The 20,930-nt window shown below is 33.8% G+C and overlaps 1 protein-coding gene across 20 annotated transcripts in view; it reads right to left on the minus strand.

Annotated features, from left to right (window-relative positions):
* Nucleotides 1-495: 495 nt before the first annotated feature.
* Nucleotides 496-20,930, minus strand: part of ADGRL2 (adhesion G protein-coupled receptor L2) — a 147,661-nt gene continuing 127,226 nt past the window's right edge. For 7 of the 20 annotated variants that reach the window (XM_089920542.1, XM_089920484.1, XM_089920435.1 and 4 more), the window contains 7 exons: nucleotides 15,456-15,547; nucleotides 14,584-14,628; nucleotides 13,451-13,619; nucleotides 10,714-10,842; nucleotides 10,067-10,163; nucleotides 8,212-8,340; nucleotides 496-4,877 (listed from right to left, as the gene is read on the minus strand). In XM_089920542.1, coding sequence (XP_089776668.1) covers nucleotides 4,123-4,877; nucleotides 8,212-8,340; nucleotides 10,067-10,163; nucleotides 10,714-10,842; nucleotides 13,451-13,619; nucleotides 14,584-14,628; nucleotides 15,456-15,547 — 1,416 coding nt within the window. In that variant the 3' untranslated portion in view covers nucleotides 496-4,122. Of the gene's footprint in view, nucleotides 4,878-5,563; nucleotides 5,617-7,897; nucleotides 7,980-8,211; nucleotides 8,341-10,066; nucleotides 10,164-10,713; nucleotides 10,843-13,450; nucleotides 13,620-14,583; nucleotides 14,629-15,455; nucleotides 15,548-20,930 lie in introns of those variants that run through there. The other 13 variants (XM_089920528.1, XM_089920517.1, XM_022580994.3 and 10 more) reach the window with 9 other exon arrangements.

Raw genomic sequence — 20,930 nt, forward strand, 5'->3', positions numbered from 1 at the left:
GAACTTGGATAATGTCCAGGAATTTCCATCAGTCCCATACATTTTGGAACAAAGCACTAATAAAGTGCACAAAGTACATGTTGGTTAAAAACGTGGTAACATTCAAGTTTTTCTGCTTGGTGCATTTAGCTAACATAATGTGTCTCTATGATTGTTGGGAGAAAGACTCAAAGTGACATAACAGAAAATTCGCATGTTATACCATTCAAATGATAAGACCGTCATAAATTAATCTCCAAACCCACTACTATTCACTCATCCTTTAGCACTAATGCTTCCAGTCTGCCAATACATGCTATTTAAGGGCTACTCACAATGAACTTGATGTTAACTAGCAGGAAGCATGTGATATGGCATTTTCACCCAGAAGCATACTAATTTTATTACCCAGTGAAGCAATCCTCATCTATATTCAACACGTCAGTAACTTTTCATACTGACATTTGAGATTTAATGCAACAATTTCATGGAAAGAAAAATATGTGGAACATAGGATCATGTGAACTCTTGGTACTAAGTTTTATTTGTAAAACACTCAGGGATTACTGTCTTTTAAAAAAAATTCAGCATCAATAAAATATGAAGAGCTGCTTTCATTTCAGAAATTCAACTTGTATGCATTCTTTCAAGTTTTTCTACTTAGAAAGGTATAACCACAATAAAAATTTTACTGAGTTGAAGTTTTTTACAAAACACTCTATCCCACGAGAACATCTTAAAGGTCAGTTTTAAGAAGGTTCAAAGTTGAATTGATGGAAAATTACATATTCTCTTTTCTCATTTAAATAAATACATAAAGCAAGCATCCTGAATACCCCCTGTAACAAGTACACATGAATTCTTCTTTTGATATTGGGCAGTGAATTTGTGCATAATACTTCTTTTGGGGGAAAGGATAGTGACAGTGATTTTCTGTCAAGTAATTGTTGCTGTTGTTTTTCTGGTTAAAATATTAATATAAACTACCCTCAAATGAACGTGGATGAGTTGAGCTGATGACATATTTAAGCAATTTATGGATTTTAATGGATTCTCTTCCACATAAATGATTTTAAAAGCCTATAAGATGAATATATACGATGTATAAGCTATAATTTTTTCTGTTGGTGAATAGAACAAACACAAGCCTATATTTTAAAATAAAAGAGATCAATCTGGACTAACATTTATCAAGCTGCATCTAAAATAAATGGAAACAACCACTCCTTATTATTAATAGACCTGTTGACTAACTGTCCCTGAGATAAGGTATAATAATGTGACTTTATAAAAAGTCACGGTTGTGATTATTACAAAGAGAAACAATTAAGAAGGTGGAAATTGCATATACAAGTGAAGTCTGGACAGACTCAAAGAAAATACTGGGTTAATAAATAATGCACTAGTCAATAGATTAATAATTTTAAACCTAAGAAATTATCTGTACTAGGGGGAATGCTGGATAGAATTTAAGGCAACATTTATATATTTTTAAAAAGAAATCCATTTTAAAAGCAATTCTTTCGGTGGCAAAGATGAACCATAGCTTCCAAATTGTATTCTCTAATGTGAAGACTTGTAAATTACCTATTCTGAAGAGAACATTAACTATTTAGGTACTAGGTACTTCTGCACTTGTTCACATCATACCAGTTTTAAGAACAGCCTCAAGAGAAAGAGATGCCACAAATTAAACAATCAATGTTGCCTTTTTTTTTTTTTTTTTTGGCAATTCATCACTGATCCAGCCTAACCCTAGTTAGCCTGTATACTAGGAAGTACAGATCACATAACATTGTAGAGTTTTAGGCTTGGACAGCAAGAAATATAACATAATAGAAAATGAAAATGCTCGATTATATAATGCCCCCTTCTAGTAAATAAAGTTTTGTAAATTCCTGCAGAATTTTACCCAAGGATGAATACACTTCTCAGACGATTGTTAAATCTGTTTGAATATTAATAATTTCTTATAGTCAATTTCCAACTTGTTAGGTATTAACTATATGTGATTACACTCCTCCATTGTCACCCTACTATTAATTTTTTTTGTGGTACGCGGACCTCTCACTGTTGTGGCTTCTCCCATTGTGGAGCACAGGCTCCGTACGCGCAGGCTCAGTGGCCATGGCTCATGGGCCCAGCCGCCCCACGGCATGTGGGATCTTCCCAGACCGGGGCACGAACCCGTGTCTCCTGCATCGGCAGGCAGACCTCTCAACCACTGTGCCACCAGGGAAGCCCTCTTATTACTCTTTTTAAATAGGCTGTGTCCTCATGAAATAAAGTGATTTCTAATGTGGTGGAAGCCCTTGAGAGAACCAGTAAACTTTAGAAGAATTTGGTATAAATGCTGATGATGTAGACAGGAGAAAATCTGCATGTTGAGATTCAATTATATGATTTTTGAACCTTTCCATGATAACAAACATTGTCATTTGCAGCTGCCTATAGGGCTACTTATAATCCTCAAAGTGTAAAAGTATGTTTTAGGATTTGCTTCTCAATACTGCTGAAAAGTCAGTTTTTTTTAACAATGCCCAAATTTGACTTGAGATTTCCAACACGTCTTCTTTTTTTCATTTATATTTGTTTTTTGGCTCTGTTGCAATGCAACAGACACAAATACTTTCAGTATATTTCCCTAATGAAACCTATCTGCCAGATTTTGTGCATAGGTAATGGTAATTAGAATACAAATATATTCTTTTCAGGATATAGAACCATCAGGCAGCTGAACTGTATTCTTTTGCATACCCGTGGGTTATATTGTGAAGGAACCTAGTATACCCAAGGGGAGCGGGGTGGCAAAGGACCGGTGTGTTAAAGCCAATTATGTATCGTACATAAAAGTGCACATTAGCTACTTGAAAAAGTTCACATTTATTTACTGTCAAACCGTGTTAAACTTTACACTGGATATTAGTGATGGGTTCATTATTAACAGGTTTACACAAAGGGATGAAAAGAAAAGCAGAATTTTGCTGAAACAATTTACATTTCACTAGAACTTTATCATAAAATAAATTAATTACTAAATATAGGCAGAAGGAATATGGAAGAGTAATATTTATGTTTAATTTTACTTTTTAAAAAAGAATAGGCACCTTTTGTTCACTAGAAAGTTTGTGAGAAGTGCCCAGTGCCCTCTTTGGCCCCTGTTCAAGAACAAACAGAGGGGTGACAAACAATCTTTTCTAGATTTCACCACATTTGTGCAAGGCATGGCATAACTGGCTTCAAAGAGTTTTTTTTCCCCATAAAACACGTTCTTTTGGCCATAAGAAATTAAAATGTAAGAATAAGGACTAACTTGTCAAAGCAGAACACTGTATACAGTGGAAAATAAGTGAAAATGGGTAGAACTTACAATGACAAAGTGTAAGAAAAAACATTTGATAACATATGTGCAACCAAGAGCTTCACACAATATTTTCTCCAAACTCTAAAATTATTTTAATGACAATTATATATCAGTTGGACACAAATGTATTTATTTTACCCTAGCAATAGAACAAAATATAATTTCTTTAGCCATTTTTGAATAGGTCATTGTACAGTTGAGGAAACATATGAAATAAGGCCTGTGGCTTGATTGCTAGTGGTTAAACATGTTTTCAATCTTTGCCTTAATGTAAAAGGTTTGCAGTTAACTGCAAACTGATGCAGAATATCTCTCCTGCTTTTCCAAGTCTTGTCAGGAACAGTAAGGTACAGTAAATTTGTCCCACAGGATTTTAAAGCCTACGTCTTGTATATAATACAATGCAGGCCTACAAAAATGGTGCAGCCATATTTACAAATTTAGTTCACAAACTGCTGCAGTAAAATGGCTGGAAAGTTTTGTTTCGCTTGTCTCACAATTTCTCTAAACAGCAGCAGAATCTTAAAATACCTGGTTGGCATCTCTTTTCTTTGTAACAAATAATTCATTTTAGTATACTCTGTGTATATACAAAGTTTTTGTATGTTATATAAAAATTCACAGAACTGCAAGGTTCAGTCATCTTTTTTACACTGGAGAACCACAGGTCAACAGAGCCATCTCTTCAAGCAGAGTTTGAGGGAGCTGTATCAGGCCATGGAGCCTGTCTTTATTTACTAACACTTGCATGGGGCCGCTGGAATTCCTTAGCTGCACTATTAAAGACTTGTCACCAGCTGCATTTGTCCTTCTCTGACATCTCCTTCTGGAATACACCCTTCTTTGTTAATGGGGATTATGTAACCATCACTATTGCCCCTGCTGATCTGGTAGCACATCTGAAGCTGATGGCCAGCTCCAAGGTTTGGCATGCTCTTATAGTAAATGTCCTCGTTCTCACTCCTCCTGGATGGAGACAGGTCTTCTTCCATGTCGGGGCTGCTCTCCTGATATGGAGAGTCTCTAAGGTCGGGCATGCTTGTGTAAAGAGAGTCTCTGTTGGGGGACTGTAGGTGGTCCTCGGCCTCAGCTGTCAGCTGGGAGACGTAGCTGTCAGTCCCCTCGGGCTTCGCTTTCTTCTGGGGTTGGTACAGAAGGGAGTGAGTCCGCTGAGGAATGAGTGGTGCCTCGAGTTCTTTGTGATGGAGCTCCAGCCCTGGGTTGTCACTGTGCATTAAAGACGAAGCATCTGCCACGATAGCGTCATCTTCGCTGCTGCCCCCTCCAATCACAGGTTTGACTGGTAGTGTGAGCTCGAGGTTGTGAGCCTTGCTGCTGCCCCGCAGGTTGTTGTGCACTAATTCTGAAATGATCATCTTCTCAAAAGCGGAATCATTCAGACTTAGTCCACAGTCCACGACTTGCACGCTGTCATTATAGTCCCCCTTGCGTAGTGAGTAGCTGTTGTTAAAGTTACCATTTAGCGGTAGAGTATCCATGGCACTTGTATCCCTGGCATTGTTCAGTGAATGTCCTGAAACAGAAAAGGGAGGGGTTCGGTTACTGCCTCTGTTCCTTCCTCAAGAATCTTTACTTCTTTTGTACAAAACTTTTTAATGTCGTTCAGGACAAAGTTGTATTTGAAAGCTAACACTTGGAAAGTGCCAGGCTTTCCTGCATTCCCAACTGCAAACAGTTGCAACCCCTTAGATAACAGGAACAAGTGTGAAAGAATAATACTGTTTTCCAGGGAGGGAAGATGGTATACAGAATGTTGCTTTATCAATTTCGGGGAGACAGTAGTTATGAATTGATTTTTGGTCAAATCTCTGACACTCTTATAAAGACTTCACTCCATGCCCTTGCATAGTTAATGCAAAGCAATTCATTAGTGACATTTACGTTTTAAAGTACGAGACTATGGTTTATAAAAATAAAATTAACAGAATTTGTCCTAAACAACACTAAATTAAAAAGGAATAAGTCACATACAAAAACTGAAGGCAAATGTACAACATAAACCCACGTAACTGGCAAGCAACTCTTTAAACAACATTCTAACATTTCCTTTTTCTGGAGATGAAGTGAAAAAAAGAATGAAAAAATGGACAGACACAAAGAATTCATGTTAAACAAAGACAGCCGCCTCTCATACTGACTGGACCAGGGGCCCACAAGCACCATCCAACAACACGACAGACAGCAGGTGGAATGACTCACTTTGGACAACTCACATCATGTCTGTCTGCTCAGGCTATCTGGCCTAAGAGTAGCTGATATATAAAAGAAAGTAAAATGATTTATTGTAACATGATGAAGAATTTCTAAGCTTCTCAGCAACTTAGAGCAAGGGTTCAACAAATTAGATTACCAGCAATAGCAGCCTTTTACTTTTTCATTGAATATTTCTTATTATTTTGAATTTTTATTTGGTACTAATACTCTCTCTAATAGCAATGGCCCCAGGCTCCTATCAGTCAAAGTTTGCCTGCAGCCCTGCAGTCTGCATCAGTCACAGTGACAGCACCGAATGAACCAGCAGAGTCTACTACTGTACGAGACTGGCCCACAGACACCATGGGCATGGAGGTTAAACGCAGAAATGTTAGGAGATTTCTTAAGTATGGGTCACAGAAATTAAACCAAGAATAAATATCAACTGTGGAATGGGAAAAGGGTGTCAGCCTTGGCTAATATATTTTTATTTCTAAAGGAATGAAAGGTTGGATACGTCTGCTGAAGATATGAAAAGAGGTTCAGGAGGAAAAAAAATATGGTAACATGCTCTCTTTGAATCAGAGTTGTATTTTTCTACAGACACATAAACATGTAAACTAAGACATCACAGTGCTTCTCAGGCAGATGAAAAAAAAAAGGTTTTAGAGAAAATTAAATGATCTGTACCATGGAAAGTTAGGTTATTCATTCTCAAAATCCTAGAGAAAAAAATCACTTGTCTACAGATAGGTCTGGAAAAAAAAAGAATGAAATGATGTTATTGAAATGAAACTGACCACTGTGAGGCTGCTGCATTGTATGCAAGGCTTGGAGGAGTTTAGGAAAAAAATTAATTCTTCGAAAAAATAGGAAATTTCCCTTTTTAGTGCTCACTCCACTCTTAAAGCTGCAGATTATCCTAGAAAACTCAATTTCATGACCAAAAAATACCTAATAAATGCTCAATTAATTATCATTAGCAGAAAATGAGAAAATAGGTGGGTCATATTTATTATTGACTCATGTTATTTAGAAAATTCTGATCCAACTTCTACATTTGAAAAGGTGACAATTCGATTTGTATCATGTTCCAAGGCATGTCTGACAAAATGAAGTTATGATAGTTCTTTGCATGGCTTCCTTTAGCCTCATTGACACAAATCTCCAGCTTTATAAATTTATATATGTGTCACAAACTTTAGAAGATCTACTACTAGGAAACATTTGCTGTTTTAAATTATAAGTGACATGAGGATCAGTTGCTAGCATTTGTTTCCTCTGTCGAGGTTTGATCTTGTCACTTTTCTTTTTATTGTTGTTTAATAAATATAAAAATATATACTGGGTAATCCAAAAGGTGTTTTCTATGATATACTGCAGATTTAAGCACATCTTTGGCTGGTTTTGAAGAGGCAACTTTTTCTGCCCAAGTTCAGGTAATTCACTGGAAGACTTTCCACAGCCTGTAGCAAGATTACTGTGGGAATGCAGAAATGATAAGTCAATTATTAAGCATTCTGGTTGACAGTACCTCAGGCTTTGAAGAGCAAATTATTTCAGCATTGCATGTACTTAAGTATGGACAGCATTTGCTACAGACCTCTATTACTGACAAAAGGCAGTACATATAGATGTACTGTTTGAATTTGGGAACATTTGAGTTGCAAATTGTGAACCACTTGCCCGCTGAGTCTACTTCATGACTGCTAGTTATGTTTTAATTGTGCCGGTTAAAAATCATGCTGAAAAAATTTACATTTGATAGGCAAAGTTAAGTTTTACTCCCATACTTGTCTCTCTGTAGGTTGCTAGAGGAAAGCATAAGGAAAGTAAGAAAAACAAGAGAATGAAAAGAGAAGCTGCAGTTACGTTAAAAAAGAATGTCAAGAAAAAAAAAAAACGGAAACGAAGTTCTGTGTTTAATTTAGTGGCAAATATCAATCACAAATAAAGATTATATGCTAACTGTAATTATGCAATAACTTTCACCAAACTCTTGAAAATTCTGTTAATATTAAATATATATATATATTTTTTTAAATAAATAAGCTATTAGAAAATACAGTAAAATACAGGATGAGTTAGTGACAATCTCTCCCCCTCCCCCAATAAAAAACTATAGGTATAAACTGACTAATATTAACTTTATTCTTAGTTTTTTAAGAAGAAAGAAAAACTACCATAAAGCTGCACTATACTATAGTTTGGTTACATTGATAATGCTGGATGTAGTTTTCTATACCTAGGCATCCAAATTATTAGCTAAGTCATGCCAGAAGCAAACTCCGTCAGCAAGCTTTAGAGTCAACTGAATAGTATATTACGTAGATAGGATACCTCTAAATGATATAAATCTTGAAGATGGGCTCTCAGACCATGTGATGTCAGTCCTGTAATAATATATTAAGATTTATGCCACCTGTGTCAAAAACATGGATAATTATTGGTAAATACTATCATGACTGAATTTTTACTATAATATAGTGCAGTTTTAGAAGCCTGGCATGGGCAATACCATAATGCTTTTTAACTGAGAAATTAAGGATGTAATAGTAAGTATATGGCAACTTGAGTGTTCTAGAAAGAGGGCAAAGATCAGAGTTCTGTTTAGCAGCAAAGAAAGGAGGTTGTATTCGTAAGTATAAGCACACCTGGTGAGTTAAACACAGGAGCTGAAGGGGCATTACATACAACTGTTTCAGCGAGCAATGTGTTATAGGGGTTGTTAGTGCCGTGGGGTCGAAGAAGAGGGTTTGTTAGTAGGTAATTGCCAGTCATTCCTAAAGCAAAGAAACAGAAAAAAATACATCAGTTCTCTTATTTTAGTGTTGCAGTTGCAGTAAAGTACTTTTCGTATTCATCAAGGGTAGTGGATAAGTTGGCAATGGAAAATCTGCTGAAATTATCTGACTGTATTTGAACTACTAATTTGAAGGAGAAAGGGAAGAGGGAAGTTAAATTTCAGCAATTCACAGGTGCTTTCTAAGTCCCCCAAGTAAACACCTGCTGAGGATGACATTTACTAATTTATACAAAATCACTGTTAAACAAAAATGGCAATTAAATGCACAGAGATCAACATTATGTTTCAAGATGTTACTGCTTAATATTAAAAACCTAACCACTGAGGCCCAAAAGAGGGAATCTCAAACTTTCAGAATTTACAGGTGTGGGATTATCCCTCATGAAAACATCGGTGTTAATACCAACTCTGATACAAGCAGGAGGAAAAACAACTTTCACAAACAGGTAAAAAGTATGACACACTGCACCAAGCTTCTCTTAGTAAATGCAAGAGCACACATGCTGAGGGGAAAAAGAGACTGTGTATAATGAATTATTAGACCATTCACAAATTCTATCCAACAAGAATTCTCCTTCTGTAATCTTATTTGCCAGGTTTCAAAAATGAATCATTGAATAATTCATTTCCTTTTTGATAGTCATCTTAACAGAATTAGGTAAAACATCAGAGCAATGGAATAAACACACATTTCACTCATTCTAACTGACAAATTACAAACCTTTCAATACTTATCAAACATGCGTTTTGCATAACTAATGTAATTTGGCTAAAAATATTTTAAAATTCAAGTTGGTTTTGATGCCATACATGTGCTTTTCTTCATTTTAAACCAGAATCTCATCAGAACAATGTCAACAATGAAGAATGTCTTTCATACTACATTGTGATAAAATATAACATATTATATTACAAATCAGTACATCAAAACTGAAATTACCTGGATAAATTACCTTTCCAAGAATATATACAATAATATATGATTTTTTTCAAAATAAATTGAAATTTACTAAACTTGTACTCAGGAATATGTGTCTGTACATGTACTTGTGCCCTTATCTGGCTAAATTATTTTATTTGCCATATTATTTTAAGTTGGAATTATATTGATTATGTGATAAGTTTAAGGCTATGATTAAATAATTAAATATTATTTAATTAAATAATAATTCAAATATAAAAATTACTTTGTAAATTATCATGTAGTTTAATTATGTGTTTATGAAGAGTTAGTTTAAATGTTTTGACATTTACTTTTTACTTTTTGAAAGAAACGTAAAAACAGGAGAATTTTACAAGTAAGAATTTTCACTGCAAAACTGGTACTGTTTAATGTGAAGAGTAGTTATTCTAATTATATTAATGTTTTAAGAAGAAAACTTTCATAAATGTACGTTTAGAAAGAATAAATCTGTATTCACTAGGAAACCATTTTAATCTGTGGCAAAGCACGTTCTCAGAAATTACTTTTTCCAGCCTCAGTCTGTTAACGTGGTATTTGAAATCATACTTTTTGCATTACATTATTGAATAAAAAGAATTTATATGTACTTTAATAAAAGATAAAAGATGACTCAACAGGTTTAAGAGCTTGTGATATAAACCCATTTGAGAGGAAAATTCAGCATTTTCTCTAGAATTATTGCAAATTGGCAAAAGGCACAAAATTTAAATTGTAAACTCAAATTTTCCTAGTAACTGACCTTGATTAAGTGTTGAAGTGCTATTGATGTCACCTGAGATAAAAGATGATTCAGATTGTTTTCTCACAGTGTCATTCCACATCCTTCTTATACGACTCTATTAACATAAAATAGCAAGACATATGTTATGTTAGTTTTCCCAAGTTTACCTTACATTAGACACACAAAGATGTACCCTGAACAATCTGTGCAGAATTATCTTTTGACCTTTTTTAAAAAAAATGTGCGTTGATTCTGTTCTAGAACGAAGGAAGTCTATACTCTGTTGCTTCTCTACTAAGGAGTATTTAATTTTCCAATCTTAAAAAGAGTGTTCACTTATTGTCTTTTTTTAAAGTGGAGATGGCTAGTTAGTCAACAAATGTTTACTGAATGCCTACTGAGTCCTGTGCTATGTGAGCTTAGGATATCTAATGATTATGACATACTTCTTAAAAAAGTATACCTCTCAAAAAAGGATGTTTACACCTAAAGAAACACCTTGAAGAAATACTTAGGAAGAAATTAAAACCAAAATACTAAGAAGGCAAGTATTTGCTACCTAGACCATTATAATGAGGAGACAATTAGTACATCTGAACAGAACATGTCTCAGAAGGCTTTCCATAAAGAAGGTTAATTAAAGATGCTGTCAAACTCTTTGTTACCTGTGTGCCAGAGGAATACCGAGCACTGGTTCTGGTGGCGGACGCCTTCACTGAGCTGTGAGGGCTCTCAGTTGGGAGGCTGCCGCAGCAATATGAGTGTCTGAAGCACTTGCTATATTCTTTTCGTACCTGCATTGAATAACCACAAGACCAAGGGATTAATATAAACATACTTGCTCCTCTCTCTCTAATTAAATGAGCCGACGAGACAAGAAGTCCCACTAACACTTTTCCGTGGAGATTACAAAGTCAAGTTCAATTGAAACTGGTGAAACGGTAATCAGAAAAACACCTCTGTCCACTACACTGGCTAGTAGGATCTTTAAAGGGTGATATCGTATGTAGAAATGCTTTATATACCCTGTTTTCATTACGCAAATGTTATTTATTAATACAATGGTAATATCTTAAAAGCCTTATTCTAGCTATAGCCTCAGTAAACCCAATTTTCTATTTCATGCTAAGAAAATAAGATAAAAAAATTTAGTATTTTCCTTGCTTAATTACATTTAACCACTTGTAATTCAGTCATTTAAGTTTTATATGCTTCGTGTCCTCTTAGGTAGGTCAGCACATAAACTTATTTTACTAGATTGCATGGTGTTGCAGGTGACCTCTTTATAATGAAAGACTACTTTGGCACAAGAATAAAGGAAAAAAAGTCCTTTGATACATATGTCATTAATTAGGATGGAATGTTTTCTTCATTTTCTGATGTGTCTAGCTCTAACATTTAGTGTAGAGAGTCTAAGATGCCTTTTCACTTCATTAGCACACAAGGGAACTATTTAAGCAATTTCCATTCACATTAATGAGTTACCCAGGTAATTTCCCTTTTCCCCTGAAGTTTGGACATATGAATAGATAGAAAAGTTGTCAGGCCTAAAAGAAAGTTGAAACGTTAAAAAGTGAGGTCCAAACAACTGCTAAATAATAGTGCCCCACTTAGGTGGTCAAGAATTGGGAGGACGGGGGCGAGTTCTGGATTCTGTGCAGCTTTGCTGGCATATAAACAGGTTTCATTGAGGCTAAGAGCCAGACTTTGAAATTTCAAGACAGAAGAAGGAGAGGCTGCATAAGAAATTATTTTTTCTAGTAGGTTACAAAAAACACTCAAAGGCTTCCCCCTCCCTGCTCCCCCCCCACCATTTCTATGCTCAGTATCTGCCTGCAAAGGTCAAAACTTTGACACTTATTCCTTGGGAAATTAGAGAATTAAAGTCACTAATGACCTTTTAAATCTAAGTGCACTTGAATTTTCATCCTCTTAGCTTTATTTAATTATATCTATTAGAACAAATAACAATGGGGGTGAATTTTCAAAGCATTTTCTCTGCCTAAATATGCTCACTCAAGCAGTTAGAACCATGATTTTAACTAAATCATCTTATATTCTTAACAATTCATCCTGACAGCACCCAATAGGACATATTCAAGACTAAGTAGAACTTGTTCAAAAGAAATGTAACACAATGACTTTAAAATGTAATTGCTAATTAAAAAGCATAGCAAAATCTCTGTAAAATTAATATACAAACTCTATGAGGAAATAATGATGACCTCATATTTTTTCTGCTAAGTTTATGCTTTGTCAAAAACATTTGACAGAAGGTATGAATATGTGATTATCTGCATGTATATAAAATGCTCATCTATGCAGAAAATATTTAAAAACCAAAGTAATTACAAGGTTATACCTGTATAATGTTTAGAAAGTTAAGGTTCAGTGTTATTAAATAATATATGATACCTCACAAAAATTTCTGTACACTTAATGGCTATTAACTGCTCTGAAATCCTATATAACCAAGACAATGGCAATCAAAATGGTATTTTATCCAAATAATACCCTCCGGTGTTGGTTTTGCCTAATGCCTATTGCTGTGAATGTACATTATTATGTCAGCATTGCACATTCCACTGTCATTATCTCACAATTATAGCTTATCAGAACTGATGGAAGTAACAACACTATCATCTTGTCAGGACTGAAAACATAATAGTTTTCACTTTCACACCTCTATTTCTCTGTTCAGTTTAGTGACCAACTAGTAATAACAGAATAAAAAGACTACATTAGATATGCAGACAGGGAAAGGATGACACCTGGTGATAGGCATAGACATTTCAAACTTAAATGGTAGCTAAGCTATTCTCATAGGTTTAACATCTTCTTGTAATAGATTAAAGTTTTTCACATTCAACTTTAATTTTTGAGTCAGTTTTGCTGACTCCACTTAACATTAAATCAGGACAAAATAATAAGATGTGAGATATGAAATTGCTGGGTTTTAAGATCTTTCAAAATTACTCAGAAGACAACACTGATATTCATTTTTCTGTATATCTTGTGCTTTTAAAATTTAGACCATTTATCCTTATACTCAATTTTGTTTTGAACCACTGCATTCCTTTTATTGAGCAAAGAACAAGATTATTTAACTTTTTATTTTTCTTGTATACCCTTTGCACAAAGCATTTTTGTAGACTCCAAAGAAGAAATCTTAACATAAGTATCTAGTTTATAATATTCCCAAACTGACATTCAAGAGATGATTGGTATTGACACATTTTACATGTGAAGCCTGAGCTTCCTGACTTTCATTACAATTAATTTATGATTAAAATATAATGCTATTAATAATATTCCAGGTGTAACTTAAAATCTTCCCTATTATATATATTATTTTCAAATCAAAGAACAAGTTAAGCAGAGCCTCTAAGTGTTTTCACTTACTTTCTTTTGGAGAGCACAGTGAAAGATGAAAATGAACACTCCCTGGAAAGCATTAAAGATGGTGAAGAGATAAGCCATCACAATAGTCTCGTCATTAATAAAAAGCAACCCAAATGACCAGGTTAGGCCAAGAAGACACAGAAGAGCGAAAGCGCCAAGTACCCAAGACCTGAAAAAATAAAGTGAATTTCATTAACAGGTTCAATGAGAGAACAACACATATCACACTTAAATATTAACATATCAGTAGTAGCAGTTGACTTTATGTTCACATTCAAATTCAACAGCATTTTGGCTTTAACCTTTCATTGATTAAAGAAAGAACAATAGCATTTAGTACTGCAGTCTCCAGTGAAAACAGCAACAGCAGGTATGACCTTTTCTTACTCAGAATAAACAAGGCATGAAAACTATATTAAAATACAAGGTGTAAAACATCCCCCGTGACTTTATTGTCTTTTATGTGCATTTTGGTAAAAGAAATTAAGGAGTCCTTAATTAGTTTACTCCTATACTTTTATTCCTGTGGTGCACTCAAGACACTGAATAATGTGACACATACAGAAAGGTTAAATGGCAGATAATCACTTAACACCTAAACCTCAGATTCTAAGAAACTAATCTTAGGTGAACCTAAGGTTTTATAACTGAAGCATGAAGAAGCCTAGCTGAAATGAGACAAAAACATGAGAACAACTTCAAAATAAAATAATTTGGGAGAGATTTCATCATGAATAGCTTAAGGAGAAAGGAACTGTAGAAAATAGGACGGAATGAAAGGATTTAAAGTCAGTGCATTCCATGTCTAACTAATGATCTTACTTGATAAATGGCTTATTATCTTCATAGCTAGAAAGCATTATAAGCAGAAAAGAGAAACAAAATTATTAGACAGAATTAAAATAGGAAGTAATAAGAAAGCATTTATATATTTTATAAAATTAGTCAAAATTAAGAAAGTCAAAATGCAGAGGCAAACAATTAAAAAATAAAGGCATATTATAGTTTAAAATATTCTAGCAAATAAGATATTCCAAAATAATTATAAAAATTAAGGGCAATTCATGATATTGACAGATTTGTAAAAAATATAAATCATGCCATAAATTTGTTAATGTAGGGTTCTACCTTACCCAGGTAAGTCCGTATTATAGTAGCCATCACAAACACGGTAATTACTGGTGTAGATGAGAAGACAGAAAGAGGAAAAGGAAGAAAAGAGAGAGATGCTAAAGATTAGCTCTCTCTCTTACCATGCAACATGCAATGAAGCTGGCACTAACCTATCTAAAACTTTATCTAATTAAAAAAAAATTACCCTTACTATAGATCTGCCATTTTTAACATTAAAAATATTTTCCACATCCCATTATAACCAACTTGAACAATACCTCCTCAAATTTTAAATTAACTCATATTTTTAAAAATTACTCTGAAAATGCTTTTATAAGATGACTTAATGAATCAACAGCTATCAATTTTTTGTTAATTAGATAACATTTTTCCATTGATAGGATATTGCAGTTTTTTTCAACATTGAAATAAAGTAAACATTTATTTAATTATCATGAAAACAACAGACAATCTCCAAGTTAACAATAGTAATGGAGTAAATTCTCTTAGGAAAACAAGATTAGAAGTAGAAACTGCTCAGAATCCTTAATAAATCAAAAAGTCATTTAACAAAACAAACAATATAATCATATCAGTCATGCAAACAGGAACATCATTTTGAATTGCATTTTAAATTCAAATGAAATTGCTACAGTGATATGGAATTTCCACAAAGCCACTGAAACAATTTCTTGGCTTTAGATCAAGACAGAAATTATTACCTAATTTTTGACCAATGTCTGTGACATGGTAACAGTGAGACTCAACCTTGATCAGTAAAACTTCATTCTGAATAATTTCTACAGGTGAAAGATGGTATTCATGTATTCCCTGTGGAGAATACCTTTCACTTAGTTTGTCAAGCAGTAAAATTAAAATACGAAATACTTACTTAATGTTTTCCAACCTGCTAGAATCTGGTTTCAATGTGTTTGAGTGCTTCACCATTTTGCACAATGTGATCACCAGGAAGATAATATTTAGCTGTTACAACAAATAAAGAATTAGATCACTATGACAAAAAGTAAAAATTATACATTTTGGCAAATATATTTAATGGATTAATGCAGTTAAATATGAATAACACGAGTATATGGTAGACACTGATTCAATTCTAGTTTACTTATGCAATGATCAAGTTGAGTCTAAATAAAAAATACTCTGGCTACATATGATCGATTTTTTAATAGATCATTTGACATGAAACTGAAACCTCATTAAATCAGTATCATGTGGTGATGATTAAATAAATTAGACAGCCTAAATTAGTTTCTTTAGCTAGAAGTACTCCAGGGTCTAAAAACCATCTAATGAAAACACAGAAGTGAATTCCTTAGAAGGGGCATTTACATCATGTAGCTTATAATGGAAAGATCCCTGAATTTGGGACCCTAAGAATTAGTTGAAAGTCTAGTTCTTGATTTTGACTGATTAAATGAGGAAAATTAACATTTGCATACTCTTTTTATAAGGTAATGGTGAAGATCAAGACCACCATTTCTTTCTTCCTGATGTCTCTATACTGTATGGAAGTAGGTAAATTCCAAAGGCTGTTTTGAGTCCCTCTAAACACTCAGTTGTACAAAGAATGTAGATGCAACAAATGCCAACTGGGGAAGATAGAACCTGACATGGAAGCACAGTCTGGCAGGTCAACTTGAGAGAACTCAGAAGGTAAGAGTTGTGTTTTGACTGAGGAAAGTTAAAGGTTTGTAATTTGCATTTGCTTCTACGGAAGCCTGGCAGACGCTGGATGGAGTGAAGGCAGCTTCCATTTTTATGCTCTAAAAATAAAACTATGCTAAATCGCTCCTGGATTTTTTTGACATTTTATTTACTTCAGATTATTACTTTAAAAAAGACAAAATTAAGTTATTTTGTGAGGATTAAGTGATTTAGTGAAGGCACAAAGGGTATACTCAGAAAAGGACCTGTTTATATGTAGAGACGAAAGCAATTCCTTGGTAGTAAATAATCCACGTAACTTTGTTACAGTAACGTGATTATTTTTACTGAGTCACAATATCATCTGATAAAATGATAACATTATTTTCCTCATTCATCACCACTTCTGATTTTATAATTAGGAAAAATGATGTAAGGCAATAAAGAAAATTTCCAAGTCCTTCCTAACGAGTTTAAGGAACAGAGCAAAGGCTTTAAGCCGCGTATCAGTCATTTTGTCTACTATGCCTTGTTATTTCTCTTAGATGTAGAATTTCCTCTTAAGGACTAAAATAGGCATAATTTGCAAGTGCTGGCAGACAGCATTCCATTAATTACTTGAGGACAAAAGAAGCTCTTTGCTTAAAAAAGTACTTAAAAATTAATTTCTTAAAATACTTGTCTAGAGAAAAAGTAAATAAATTGGTAAAAAAATGTCTAGCTTTATATTCTGAAGATTATAAAGTCCAGTTGGTCATACATAAATAAAGGCTTCCATTTTCAGGAATATTACAATATGATTCATTTCATTCAACAAATATTTATTGACCTTACTGCTCCACACAAGAATGTGCTTATTGTATAGGGATAAGACACAAATTTTTGCCTTTGAGAAATTAGGGAGATCTTTCTGATAGTACAATGAATACTTAATTTGATTTTAAAGAAGCATGGTACAGTTTATCTCTAATTTTTTTAAGGTAGTGCTTTTACTTTTTATTTTATATAACAGTAAGCCTTAACTAGGACAATTTAAGAATGGCTAAAAACAAGTACTCCAAATAATCATAAAAACAAACCAACCAACCAAAACCCATATAAGGAAACAAAGTAGTTACAACACTTATGTAAGAACGGCTGCCCTAACAGATTCAGAATCAAAATCTTTTAAACCTCCTAACCCTTCTTTTTGAATGTCCTGATAAAACTATTTCTTTTATTACAAACTTCCAGACCTAGGGTTGCCCTCTACCCCAACACCTTTTGTTAAATAATTTTCTGAAGCACAAAAGGGCCACAATTTGGAGCTCATTATTTTCTAAGCATATTACTTATCCCCTCAGGAATAAAATAATAGTAGTTGTAGGAGTACATTCAAGGAAAGAAAAAAAGTTATTACCCACCACAATGTCTAAACCACAAGGAAAATAAAGAATGTGAATGTGAAAAAAATGTGGATGTATCAAGTATTATGCTATAAAAAGAAAATGAGTACAAAATGTGAACTTGTGGGGGTTACATCCATCCAAACAGATTTTTCAATGAAGAAAAACCAGCCCCCACACACACAAAAAATCAGTTATTTAAGAGCTAGCTTATTTTCCAATAAAATTGAAATGAAAATGAAGTGTACCTATGAAAAATAGAATTAAAGCTTAAATATGATACAAAGACATTTGTTTCTTGTTAAGACAGAACTAACCAACTTGAAAATGCCACAAAAAACATATTTCATTTAATCCTTAAAAAACAGACTGTTAGATGCATCTCTCCTCACCCTACTGAAGTTTTTAATGTTATATATGTGTTCAGTGTTTCTTCCTAGCTACAAAGATAATACAGTCACAAGATATAAAGCTCAGAAAATTACAGGAAAAAAAATACCCCACCCACAACATATAATCCTATCTCCAGAGGTAGTAGGTAGCACTTGGATAACCATTTTACAAATCTGTGATGTTAATTATCTTGCCAAAGACTACTTAGCTACTGTAATGTCAATGCTGAGATTCAATATACTGTCTTCTGGCTCCATGGCCCAGTCTTGTCAACAAAATTAACCAGTTTATTCTGGTTGAGAAAATTAGCAGTCTTCTAACAAACAAAAGATATACTAGTTTTGTATTTTTTTAAAAAAGGTTCCACTTCTATAAAAAGTAATCTGATTTACCACTCAGTCAGAGATGACCAATGAGTTGAAGATATAATATTAAATTAATTAATACATAGAACACACTATCAAAGAAATCCTAAATGACATACAAAGGTGTGCTCTTCAGATGATTTCCACTTGATGGGCTTGCCATAACAACCAATTCTCCATTTCCTTTGTGAAACACTACCATCCCATAATCAGCAAATAGCTAAAACGTCCACACACTTCTATTCCCACTAGCCAAATTGTACTTTGAACAGTTATTTGCGTTTTCTTAATCCTGTCTGTGCTAGTTATATTCATACACAGCTAAATATCACACAAACCCATAAAACCCGAGTGGGGAAAGAAAGCTATTGTTTCTAGCATATTTAAAATCAAATGTTTCAAGAAGATGTTTTAAAAGTGAGTCTCTTTAAAAACAACTTAAAATCCTAGAAAAATAATCATAAAACCACAGAAGGACTCTTGCAGTCAGGCTGTTTCACAAGTGTCTGTGAATTCTCCAATTTACAGAAACTGAAAATAAAATTTTAGCCAACGCACTAATGGTTAAGTTGCCAAGAAATTTAGTTAAATCCAACACTAATTTAGTCTTTGAAATACAACGACAATATATAATTACTGAGGCAATGGTATCTTTAATAGGAGAAAATAACATCATTGTCAGACAAAGTAATTACGAAAAAAGGTATGCAAGACTTATTGTGAATCACAGCGTAACAGCAAAAACTGCTAAGCGTGAGATATTTTTCTTTTCCTCAACTCCGCATTAAAAAAATTTTACTAATACAAATTATTTACCAAAAAAATGTCTTATTATTTAGGTACTGAACATTTTAAAACATTGCCACCAAAATATATGTGAGTGAAATATTTTCTGGAATTAAATAGAACACTTACTGAAGTGTTAACAAATTCTTTAAACTGTGGTTTTAAAGTTCTCTGATTTTCTCCAGTATCTAAAAATGTAAATGCTAATTTTTAGTTTCATGGATAAAAACTGTTCCTATGATCTTTTTCAGGAGGCAATATACTCTAATAAGAGTTATAATTTTGTATAATAAAACATTTCAATAGATTTTCTTCTTTTCTCTTCTCTTGTTCTCTTAAAATGTAACTATGGGAATCAGAACAAGAAATAGAGGGGGCAGAAAAAATCTTTGATAAAATCTATTGTCCAAAATAGTCACTTGAAGACCGAAAACCTTAGTTTCAAATGACGTACTGAGTTCTTTCTTCTTATCATTTTCCCTATGACATAACTGGGTCTTTCTAGCCATATACTTCTGTTAAACAGAGTATTTTGGGATAGGTTGAAAGGTGCTATGCATCAATGAGAAATGAAAAAGATGGAGTTACAGCTATGTACATAAAGATTGTCTACAGCTGGTATACATGTCATTAATCATTCGTGTAGAAGCCTCTAGTAAGTACAAGTTAACAGGATTGTGTTACATGTTGTATGTCAACTCACCAGTCTAAATGCCCACACTGAAGATTAAGTTTGAAGATGAGGCAACTCATCCAGGAATTAATCAGATTTTAACTCTGCTGTGTGTGTGTGTGTGTGTGTGTGTGTGTGTGTGTGTGTACAGGTAAATAGGTAGATGGGTACCTCTTAATAGAATTCTATGTGAAAGAGTGAGACCAAATTAAAAAGAAAAGAATTCTATTCAGCTAAAAAGAGTTAAATCACTAAATGGGGCATTCTTTCTCTTTCAATAACAAATAATACTCTTCTATCTATCCCCAAAAATAATTTCATAAATTACTGTTTAAATAATCTGTCATGTAATTTGCTGATAAAATTCATCACTACTTGATGATACGGCTTAGCTAATCCTCACCCATATTGATGAACATGAAAATACAAAGAGTTTAAAGAAAGAAAAAGGTACCATAGATTATAGGAGTGCACAGTTTGTTTTATAGTTATCGACCTGCTCAATTGAATCATATCCATTTGAGCTTAGCAGCTTAAAATTCATTCCAAAGCTTGCCGTCCTGACATGGATATGATAAGACACAAGAACAGAAACACCACTCTGAAGTAACCTAACTGAACTGCACATGTTCTGACCCTTTTTATCCTCCCTAGAGCTTTTGCTACCTGGCAAATGCAACTCTAAAACTGCACTTGTATCTCCAGATCTTTGCTGTTAGCCAAGCAGAAACCTATTTCTCCCTGGGACTAGCAGCCAGAGAGGTGTTCTCTGAGGAAGACTTCTAAGTGAGTGTGTGAGCTGAACTCTTACTGAACTGAATTAATTATTAACGATGCAGATGGAGCTGTCCAAATGATAAGAACAGCTCCTGACGTGTCATGATCCAAGCTTTCATTAAACCATTTCAGGCATACTAATGGTTTCCCACTGCTCATTACTTACAAGCACTTTTCTCATAGATATAATAACTCTAGCGCCTGTAGGCAAGACATTCTATAGAAATACAGAAGTAGGAAGTTTTATGTTCCATAACATGTTTTTTTCCTTCATTGAAAATTATTAAAAATGTACTTATTTAATACTACTAAGTTATGTGATT

The sequence above is a fragment of the Delphinapterus leucas genome, chromosome 1 (genome assembly GCF_059928025.1).
Source record: "Delphinapterus leucas isolate spDelLeu-1000000601 "Yukka" chromosome 1, BTC_Dleu_Yukka2, whole genome shotgun sequence".
Lineage (NCBI taxonomy): Eukaryota > Metazoa > Chordata > Mammalia > Artiodactyla > Monodontidae > Delphinapterus > Delphinapterus leucas.